Source organism: Lutra lutra, chromosome 1, assembly GCF_902655055.1.
Source record: "Lutra lutra chromosome 1, mLutLut1.2, whole genome shotgun sequence".
NCBI lineage: Eukaryota > Metazoa > Chordata > Mammalia > Carnivora > Mustelidae > Lutra > Lutra lutra.
Genome location: NC_062278.1, coordinates 46,468,578 through 46,480,597, shown reverse-complemented (window position 1 = coordinate 46,480,597; position 12,020 = coordinate 46,468,578). Strand labels below are relative to the sequence as shown.

Sequence of the window (12,020 nt, the reverse complement as noted above, 5' to 3'; positions counted from 1 at the left end):
ATCCAAATATGGACTTACTCTTTCTGTTAATAATGTTATTTTTAATTCTCTTTGCTAGCCAGTTCCAAGTGGCAAAATAGCTCAAATTTATCTTTATTTTTATTCCTGATTTATGAAATTTGGGATTTAAAGCTCTAGATCTTATTCATGTAAAAATTATTCTAGAAGAAGTCCCAGCATTATGCTAGTTGGGTGTGCAGGTTACAGATTTTTCTTCCACTTCCTTTTACTACTTCTGAAGCATTAGGTATCATAAATGTGATCCCTGCAGTAGAGAAAAGTCACTTGCATTTCCTTTCAACAATATAGAAATATTTATTTTTGTCTTATGGATCTTTCAGTTGTGAGCACACTCCTATTGCTGTATATGGTGGCGGAAAACTTCACCTGAAATACCTACCAGCAGGAATCCTGGGGGGCAGAGATCCTCCCCCTGGCACTGGATGCGGGGCCTGGATGCTATTTAAAAACCCTGCCCTCAGGAAGCTGGGGCAAAACGCCTCCACCCCAATGGCCGGGAAGGATCCTTTCAAGAGATAAAAATGAACATTAATCAAAACCTTCTTTGTGGAGAAGTTGTTGATCATTTAACTGGGGGAAAAAAAAAACCACCTATGATTAATAAAGACATCAAACCTTAAAAGAAGTGATAAAATGAAAAGGGATAGAAAGCATTTTTATTCATAAACCTTAAAAAAACCCACCTAGTTTTTGAAAAGAAAGCTACTCTAAACTAGTTACAATCACACACGGTTTAAAAGAATGCTAAGATAAAATTTCTAAACCCCCATTTGACAAAGTGGATATAAATAAGTCATTGAAGTTGTCTATTTGCAGAATGCACACCCAGGGTTACAGAAGACAGCCACAGCAGGATGAGACTTCGAAGGTGCATGGAAGGAGCAGTGCCTTGTTTAGGTATGTCAGCAGTAGTGCATTTTTGAAATAGTGGCAAGGAACTCAATACACACAATTCTTATTTTGTTATACTTTTTGGGAGAAGACAGAGTTTGCAAAGGTGGAACCGGATGCTTTTTCACTTTTAAGAGGGCTATTGTAAAGCAAAATGAAACAAAAAACCCCAAAAAACAAAAAAACCAACGATAACAACAAAAAACAAAAAGTAAACTACTTGGAAGTTTATCCATAAGATTATATCATGAATTGTAGAATAAAAGACTGTCAGAGCTGGAAAGGACATCAGAGATCATTCAGGCCCTCATTTTACAGAGCAGCAAACTGAGGCACGGGAAGGGAGAGGGCTGCCGCTGAGCTGGCGGACTCCTAGGACAAAAATCTTTCCACTACAGATTAAAAATAAATAATGAGTCATTTCACATTTGGAAGACTGCTTGCTATTCTCTGAAAGTGAATTAGAAACCCTGCAGTTTGGAATAATAGCATTACAATTTGTTGTCTCAATGACCTGAAAGATACTAAAGTCATTCAGAAAAAAATTTAATACACAAGCACTGTCAGTGCATGGGCGGCACTGGTAATTGATATGGTATACCCAAGTTTAATCACAATAATACCCTAAAAGCAAGTTACACTGATGGTGGTAAGGCACCCATATCCTTCGGGGCCTCTGAAACCCCAACCAGGCCCAGCAGTTTCTGGATAGGTAGACCGGGGATCAATCCTCCCATGCTCAGTTTTAACAAGTCCTGAATTTTTGAAGAGACTTCATTCTGTTCCTTGACACAAATTTTGCTCCTACAATATGTTAAAATTGACAGCCTCTTTGGACTTGGGCTAGGATTAAACAGACCTGGTATACCTACCACTCTTTATACAAGTTGCTTCTCTGGAGAAATTCGTTGCTAAAGAAAAGCCAGCATTTCTCAGATCTTTAGAGATGTTTTATGGGTGAGGCCTACCCATTGTGCATTGAATTAAAGAAAGCATAGAAAGGAAATCATTTACTTTAAATAAATCCATTTTGTTGTTGATTTTATGAGGCTTTAGTATAAAGGCCCAGAGGCGTTTGGGTCCCTTAAACATTAAGAGATGTGGCTATAGTGCCAAGTTGTAGGCCATAGAATGTTCTGAGGTAACTTTTGGTGAACAGTGACTCTAATTTCCACTACATGAGGATATATATCATTAAGCAAAAGTGTGCCCTCATTTACACACGTCTCACATTGCAATATTTCAACATTCTGGGAAAATGCCCATCGCCAAGGAGCATCACCGAATACCAGGTAGAGATAATTACATATTTATACTTCATTCTTAAAGTTACAAAAATGGGGCACCTGGATGGCTCAGTGGGTTAAGCCTCTGCCTTTGGCTCAGGTCATGATCTCGGGGTCCTGGGATCTAGCCCCGCATCAGGCTCTCTGCTCAACAGGGAGCCTGCTTCTGCCTCTCTCTCTGCCTACCTTTCTGCCTACTTATAATCTCTCTCTGTCAAATACATAAATAAAAATCTAAAAAAAAAAAGTTACAAAAATAATGGTGATTTTGCTTCAGTGAAAATAATTATAAGAAATTCATATTATAGTATAGGCTGTAACAACAGAAATATTCCAACTAGCTGATTATGGATTTATTCAAGCCAAGTGACAGGAAGCTGGGTTCAAGAATCCTAGATTGTAAAGGAAAAGAGTAACATAATCATGTACAGGAAAGAAAAAGGAATATAATTATCATAAAAGAAATTGGAAGAAAAAAAGCATGTAGAGCAGACTTTAAATAATGTTAATATGCTTCACATTTAGAGATTTTTATCTTTATATTTGCTATTTTAGCCATATTACTTGAAACTGTTAACTTAGGAAAGATATCCATTATTTTAACTTCTTGAAACAAAATAAAAATATATTATTGCTATGATTACACTGATTACTATTTTTGTGGTTGTGACAGCTTGTCATATTTAATAACAGCTTTCATTTTCTTAAACTTGCTGCATCATTCATTATAGCTTTGTTATGTTTCTTTACCGCGGGTTAAAAGATCTTTCATTTATTGTGGCATCTCTTCCTTAAGGAACTGTCATTTTTTTATATATATATGAAACAAACAACCAGAAAAGCTGGTGTACATGAATACATATTCAGTTGAAATATCATATTACGTGCTAATAACGTCTTATCATTTTTCTCCTTAGGGTCAGTCCTGTCAGTAGAGATTGCATGAAACACTACAGCTCTGTTTTCACAATTCAATAATGAAGCTGAATTTATTCTTTGTTATAATTCTTTTATCTCGTAATCTATAAGAAATTAAGTTCAGGAACCTTTTGGGATTGGATATGAAATAATTTTAGTCTGGTTTGTTGTATTGCTTACACTGCTATCTTTGGCTGTTTTTATTTTATTATTTAAATAAGTAATTGTAACACAGAAAAAAGACAGACACACAAACCAAGATACAGACTCTTTTTTTTTTTTAAAAGATTTCATTTATTTATTTGACAGAGAGAATGATCACAAGTAGGCAGAGAGGCAGGCAGAGAGAGAGAAGAGGAAGTAGTCTCCCCAGCCCCAATGTGGGGCTAGATCCCAGGACTCTGAGATCATGACCTGAGCCAAAGGCAGAGGCTTAACCCACTGAGCCACTCAGGCACCCCAAGAAACAGACTCTTAACTACAGAGAACAAACTGATGGCTATCAGAGAGGAGGTGGGTGGGGGGATGGGAGAAATAGGTGATGGCAATTAAGGAGGGCACTTGTTCTGATGAGAAACTGGGTGTTGTATGGAAGCATTGACTTACTATATTGTACACCTAAAACTAATATTACAGTGTACTGGAATTAAACATGGAAACAACAAACTAAATAAGCAATTGAACTTATTAATTATATTATAGCAAAAGAATAAACAACAGCTAATATCTGTAGCAGGATAAATGTAGATGTCCATCAGTATTGTTTTTAGTTGCATTCAGTAGTCTGAGTTATGTCAGGATAAAGTAGACTTTTGATGAGAATATTCTTCCCTTTCATTACAAGTTTGAAAATATAAGATGTGTCACTTCACATATGCTTTTCTAATCTCAAATAAATGAGTTTCCAGTTTGTTAGTGATCATGAGTCAGTGGGTTAAAGAAATAGCATAATAGGATATTAGCATTATATTGTCTCTAATATAGAGTTGCCAGATAATCGGGCATCCTGTATTTTTATTTGCTAAATCTGAAACCCTACTCCAATATAATTTCAAACACTTTTGATTTTAAGACTCACAAAAGACACTATTAACTACTGGTAAATTAAGGTAACTAATTTAAGGTAAATTAATATATAAATTTAAACTAATTTAAACTAATGTAAATTAACATAAGTCACTGGCAGCAGGTTATCTGTCCTTCCATAGTTCAGTGGTCGTTGATATCCCTGAGGTAGTACTGCAAATTATGACTAAGGGAAGACATATTTTTGGGGTGAGGGTCAGGATGTATGCTAAAGGCATTGTAATAACTGGTATACATACCCCCTTCACAAAGGAGAAGTTCTCTCAAAATGATAGTAGCACCACTGAGAAACACTGTATGAGAGAGCAAAGCATCCTAAAAAAAAATTGGTAGCTAGTGACCATGATGTAAAAAAAAAGCATAAGTTGACATGATTGGCCTGAGTTTTGACATCTGATTTGATCAATTAATGGTGGATTTTGATTATCTAGATTATTTTAAAGTAATCTGGCCTATAGAGTCACCAGTTTTCGAAGAGTTAAAATAAGATAGTTAACGCTAAAACTCGATGAAACAAAATCTCATTTTCATTGATTTGCAGGAATCTCTTTGAAATAACTTTACTTTGGAAATTAGATCTTAAGAATTTATATAACAAAATGACTATGACTTTGGATTCTTCATGCCTTAATTTCCTCATATATAAAATGAAAATAACAACTAACCGTAGCTAATAATACTAATGTAAGGATTAAATAAAGTAAATAATCATAAATATAAGACAATATTATCAGATGGTCCCATTTTTTTTTTTTTTTTTAAGAGAGAGCAAGCAGGGGAGGGGCAGAGTGAGAGAAAGAATCTTAAGAAAGCTCCATGCCCAGTGCAGAGTCTGACGTGGGGCTTGATCTCACTACTCTATTATCATGACCTGAATTGAAATCAAGACACTTAACAGATTAAGCCACCCACATGGCCCCAAAGTCCTAATGCTTTAAAAAAAGAAACCTCCTTTTTTTTTTTTTTAAAGGTTGTATTTATTTATTTGAGAGAGAAAGAGAGCATGAGAGGGGAGAGGTCAGAGGGAGAAGCAGACTCCCCGCTGAGCAAGGAGCCCGATGTGGGACTTGATCCCGAGACTCCGGGATCATGATCTGAACCAAAGGCAGTTGCTTAATCAACTGAGCCACCTAGGTGTCCAAAAGAAACCTCTTTGGGTGAGAAATTGAGGTAGACTGATTAAATTTTTCTAATGCAGAACTACCTGCCTCCCCCCCACACATAGATAAAAACCTAACAGAAGAAATCTCTTCTTCGAAGATTACATATCAATAATTTAACTTTGCTTGAAAAGTTTAATAAAGGCAATATCCCTATAATAGGAATTTTTTGAGACGTGGTTCCTTCAAATTGTCTCCATTTGGTTTTATTTTTGCAGATACCCAATTCGATCTATGTGTAGACAAAGAATATCTAGATTCAGTTAAAAACAAACCATTTATAATTGTAAACTTAGTCTCCTAAGTATTCACGTGCACACATGTGACTCAAATAAATTATGAATAAAATATACTCATAATACTCCCTGTGGAGGATGCTCAAACATTTCCATTGTTAGAGGTGTGTAATCAGAGAATTTTGGACAATGCTTGTTTAAGCAATAAAACAGTGAGAAAAATCCTACTAAAGACTTTATGAAGTAAAACAGTACTTCAAGAGCTGAACAATTAGGGCAGGACCTTGATTTCATCTGGCCCAAGGCAGTGAACCTAGAATTCATGCTGCTCCTTACACAGTGGTTCTCAACCTTGGATATACATCAGAAAATAGGTATTCAAGGTCCAAGCAAACACATAGGACACAAAATAGAAAATCTATGTCTTCTACTCCTAAAAAGAATTGTCAACTATAATGTGAAATGCCAGAATGATCTAATCTGACATGAAAAGAGATCACAAAATGTTATAAATATATAGCATCTTATGTATATTGTGTGTATATGGTATGATTATTATTTGAAATCAAGTATCAAAATAAGCTGAACTTGCTTATTCTAAATACTTAGAAAAAATACTTGCTTATTCTAGATACTAAATTGATACATCTTACACTGTTAGTATATAAAATGAATATTATTTCAAAATATTTAAATTTTATTCTTTTTATATTTTGTCTTAGAATAAATATAAAAACATAACACAGTAAAACGGAAAATATATATAACTTGTAAGTAAATTAATATTCAGAGTAGAGTTTGGATTCAAACCTGACAGGGGGCATGACTACAATTTTAGAGAGCTAAGAATTGAGTATATATGCATTCAGAATAGAGATCCTTTCTTCATACTTAAGAATCCAGTATTCAGTTCTGTAACAGGCACACAGTAGCTATTCCATGGCTGTGTGGTTAGGATTAATGATGGTACCTCTGAGCTATAGTATGAATAACTTCAAAGTTTAATGATAACGTAGCCTGTGAAACCAAATGCTATGTCAAGGTCTGTTTTCCCTGAGGAATGCTCACTTCAGAACCTTCCAAGATTCTCTGCTCTTTCTCTATTTATAGAAATGCCTCCCTATCATCTATCGATCGATCTATCAATCAATTTCAATTATCCTTTGTCAGTGTGTTTCCCTCTACTCCTTGTATATCTCCTGTTTTCTTTCCTGTGTGCTTCTCTTCTATTTCTGCTACAATAATTTACAGATTACACATTCTCTCCTACACCGAGAAAAGTGAAAGAAAACGATAAGCCTGTTGTTTGAGCACATGCTTCCTAATTTTCTGTGATGTGGATGAAGCCTCAGACTCTGAGTTACATTACCACTGAAGGAAGACCAGCAACAGTAAGAAGAGCCATTGTCATGTAAGGTATTAAAAGAATGCATTCTTCTTCCATAGAAACCTTTGTTTAGGTCTCTTTATTTAATAACACATGATCTAGGAAATACTAAGCTGCTGTGCCTAGTTTAGCAGGGAAAAGATTCCTGCCGTATCATGATTCATGAGGTGAGCTGGCTGGGACCCCAGCATAGGCTGCTCTAACTTGATCAGAAGCTGCACAGGGTAGGGTTTCAGTAAAGGCCAGTTGAATAAGTGGATTGAAAAAACGATCAAATGAGAAGTGACAAATTGCTCCTTAGGCAAATATCTTACTAGATCTAAGGAAGTACTCAGACTACTCAATTGCTTCCTAGGCCTATAGTAACTTTCTAATAACTAGATGAGAGATAATTTTCAATTAGGCTTACCAAGTGAAAGAGAACCATTACATTCATAAATAACTCATTCATAGACTTAGTCATTTGTTCAGTAAATATTTATTGAAGCACCTTTTTTTTTTAACTTGGCACTATAACACACATTTCTAGTACAAAAGGAGGAAAACAATTTTTGAGAGGATACTATTATTTTCAGAAAATTATTCTTTCCTCCAACCCCCAGGAAATGATTCTAACTAAGTTAAACCAAAGTTATAACTACAGACTTTTTTCTATTTCCTAAATTATTATAAATGGAAATATGCCTTCAATTGTAATAGTATTTTCCTGTTTAGCTAACTACACAGCTAATCTCCATGAAGATTCTTCAGCACCAAATACAATTAAAGATCATACAACCATTACTGTTTCGTTTTGACTTTTATTTTTATCCTTCAGGTCACTGCAATATGAATTTTATAGATTTCTCATCCTGTTGTTGTTCAATAGGTCACAATAAAAGTATTGAAGCAAAAAGGGCAGTTTCATGATTAGATTTTTATGAGTTATTTCTGCAGTGTTTTTAAAAATAAATTTTCAGTTTTTCCTGAGTTATTTTTAAACTTGTAGGATATGTATGATGAAATTATGGTTGCTGTAATTTTATAAAACTATAGCATTAACAAAGAGAAGATATTTTGAAGCTGATCAAAATAAGACATTTATTAAAAATGCATTTTAATTTATATTTAAAATAGACGTTCTTTGACTTCTTATTTATTTACTGTTTTAAAGATTTTATTTATTTACTTGACAGAGAGAAAGAGAGAAAGAGCACAAGCAAGTGGAGCAACAGCAGAGGGAGAAGCAGACTCGCCGCAGAGCAGGAAGCCTAACGATGCAAGGCTCAATCCCAAGACCCTGGGATCATGAACTGAGCTGAAGGCAGATGATTAACTGACTGAGCCACCCAAGCACCCTGACTTTTTAAAAACAAATATTTTATTTTATTTTATTTTATTTTTTTAAGATTTTTATTTATTTGACAGACAGATCACAAGTAGGCAGAGAGGCAGGCAGAGAGAGAGGAGGAGGAGGCAGGCTCCCTGCTGAGCAGAGAGCCCGATGTGAGGCTCGATCCCAGGACCCTGGGATCGTGACCTGAGCCGAAGGCAGAGGCTTTAACCACTGAGCCACCCAGGCGCCCCAAAACAAACATTTTAAATGTCTGAGTTTTCTCATCTGTAAAAGAATGATCTTGGACCAGAACTTCCCTTAATTTCCTTTAGTTCTAAAGTCTATTTATGTAATTTTTATTTCATTTGTTATATAGAATTAAGCTTGTATTTCTCTCATATATGGATTATGTCCAGTGGTCTTACCTATGTTTTTATGTCATAGGACTTGGAATCTTAATTACCAAAAATGTGTCCTGACTAAATTTGTAATATGCTGATATATCCATCAGGTTTTAATATTGAGACCAGAATTTTTATTCAACCATTCACTAGCAAATTCATCTTCGGTAAGTTATTTAGCTTTTCTGATACTCAATGTCTTCACTTGAAAAATGGAGCTAATAATAAATGTATCACTTATATTGGTTTATTGCAGACCATACAGGAAGTGCCTATTAGTGGCTAACAGTAAGTGTGCAATAAATTATGGATAAATATTATTTTCCACAATTCCCTAAACTTGACCTACCACTTCATGTCTCCATACCTCCATGATATCTCCTTCTCTTGGAAGGACCTTCTGTCCTTCTGGTCTCACATGCCTGACCTACCCAGAGAGAACTCATTATTCTTTCTACCATGACCCCCATAAAATCTTAGCTACTAGAATAGAGGTAGAACACTTATAGATGCAGTATTTATTTGTTTACAATTTTGCAATACCAAATGCAAGTACCTTTAGGGCCCATCAGTTACAATAAATTAGTATATCCAATTGATGACAAAAAATTGATTACAAAGGCACTGAGTCAAAGGTGAAAGTTCTGGCTAAGGGCAACAAATTCAGGTGTTTAAAGAACACTGTAGAAGTCAATAAAACACACCTCTTAGCTGACTTCAGCCTTTGGGCTGCCATCAGGTGACTTCTGTTTATGTTTGTGTCCTCTATTAGGATTTGATCCCTTAAGAACAGGGACAAATCATGCATGTCTTATTCTTCTCTTTATGTCTAGTCCCAGAGCTTGCACATAGTGGGAGCTCAATGTAATATTTATGGAGTTGAATTAAAATCATAATTATATAAATAGTTCAAAAGCAGTTTGACTTTATCTGCACACACATTAGACTGAGTTTTCTCGATGTCAGAGATTTTAAAAATTTTTTAGAATTTTTTTATTTTTTAATTTTTTAAAAGATTTTATTTATTTATTGACAGAGAGAGAGAGATCGCAAGTAGGCAGAGAGACAGGTAGAGAGAGGGGGAAGCAGGCTCACTGCTGACACTGCTGAGCAGAGAGCCCAATGCGGGACTTGATCCCAGAACCCTGAGATCATGACCTGAATTGAAGGCAGAGGCTTACCCCACTGAGCCACCCAGGCACCCCTATGCCAGAGATTTTAAAATCACCTACATTCTAATAATATAAATATCCTCAGAACCTGTATAATTATTAAAGTTCAATGAGATTTGTGACTTTCCGCTTTAAATGTTTATGAAAAGCCAATATTTAGGAACCAGGGGCAACTAAAATTCTAGAGTTCCTTTCTCTAAGAAGTAGTGAAGGGATGACCTGAAATTGAAAGGCATGTCTTCGTGACTGAGTCACCACATAAGGCCTTGGTCAGCAGATTGCTACTTACCCTTGTCTTTCTGGGCTCAGACTCTAAAACTGTATGTTCTTTTAAAAAATGCTTTTACACCTCAGGTGCCAAGGTGTCAGCTAAGGAGCTGCTAAGCACATTTATCAATGTGTATGAGAGCTAGATCTATTAAGCTTCATAGGCAAAATATGCTACGTATTTAATATTTATGAACTATGGTTATATCTGTCACATTATTAAAGGGAAGTTTGTACCAGTAGTATACTTGATAAAGAGGTCACGAGGCAGGCTACTTCTGCCTTTTTATAATTTTTCATGGCTGCCTTTAGTTGGGACTAGCCATTGATTGCTAGCATGTACCCTACTGTGTTGTTGTCTCTCATATACAAAGTATGAAAGAGAATGTTTTGGATTTAGTTTTGCTTCCAGATATTGATAACATCATTGCCAGTCTTATCTACAAACAAACATGTTGAAATATACCAAACATATCTTATTTAAGGCTAAGATATTTAAATTCCTATCAAAGATTTGTTAGCTTTTTAAGGCCAGAATGGTACTAATTTGGGAGAAAGGTAAACTAAGAAACAGACCCTTAACTAGAGAGAACAAAACAGAGGGTTACCAGAAGGGAGGTGGGTTGGGGGTGGGGTTAAATAGGTGATGGGGATTAAGGAGTACACTTGTGATGAGCACCTGGGTGTTATATGGAAGTGTTGAATCACTATATTATATACCTAAAGCTAATATTACACCGTATGTTAATTAACTAGAATTTAAATAAAAACTTTTAAAAAAAGAATAGTACTTATTTGGCATCTATATGGAATAGATTAGATGGCAGGATAATTTGGTTTAGTAATTATCATTTTGAGAATTTGGTCTTGAAAATATAAAAAACATGGTAAGTCTTTAAAAAATAATTGAGAGTAGCTAATAGAGAACAAAGCTAATCAAGACCCTAATGACTTGACACCAATTCTGATACAATAAATGTATGATTGTAATGGCACCATAATGGTAGTGCTCGTGGCCAAGACATGTCTACTTTTCCAGGCAGCCACTTTGCGCTTGGAGTACATGTGTGGTATTTCCTTCCATGCCGCCACCTACATACTGTAAACACTTAGGTGGACACCACCCTGAGTCCTTCCAGTTTAGATGATGTTACTCCTCATTTTAAAAAGTCCACAATCTCTCTACTGCTGAATACAAACCCAAGGAATAAGTATGGTTTCAGAGATAGGTGGACCAGGTTTCACTGCCTCCAGTCCAGGCCATGACTCTCTTTCTACTTTGCCATGGACTGACTCATGATGCTGTTGGACCAGACATCAGAGGAAGGAAATCAGTCTTGTGGCCAAGAAACCCTACCTTGTCAGTCCTATGAAGACACATGTGGTTCTCACTCTGATGGGAGTTTTGTATATTAAATAACAAGTGATTTAGTCTGTTTGGTGTATAGAAAAGACCAAGCTCAAGATGCAAAGAAAATTGAGAGTTCTATAGTCAACTAATGCGACTTATGGTAACCAAGGGATTTCCACAGTGTTGCCATGGGAACAGACCAACTGATTTGAAATGAAGATGGTTTGTCATATGCTTAGGCAGTAAATATCTTTTGAATTTGAGAATGTGTTGGGGCAGGAAATGCTTTATGTAACTAAGTGGGCTATTCAGAAACTGAGAGATAATTTTTTGTGCTTTGTTTTCTTTAAAAAGCCAGTGTTTACTTTACTTTAGAAAGTAAAGTGTTTACTTTAGAAAGCCAGGAATGTAAACGCTTTCAGTTAAAAAGTATTTATTTAGTTTTGGAAATTGAACAGGAAATGTATCTATCCTGGAAGCTTTTTGCACATTATTTGATGTTGGGCAAAATATATGACTATTCTCTGAT

General features: G+C 35.5%; 1 protein-coding gene across 1 annotated transcript in view; it reads right to left on the bottom strand.

Moving 5' to 3' along the window:
• EPHA6 (EPH receptor A6) overlaps positions 1 to 12,020 on the bottom strand; it is an 872,902-nt gene that overhangs the window by 146,160 nt on the left and 714,722 nt on the right. Inside the window, 1 exon segment of the mRNA XM_047722523.1 lies at positions 401 to 526. Coding sequence (XP_047578479.1) covers positions 401 to 526 — 126 coding nt within the window.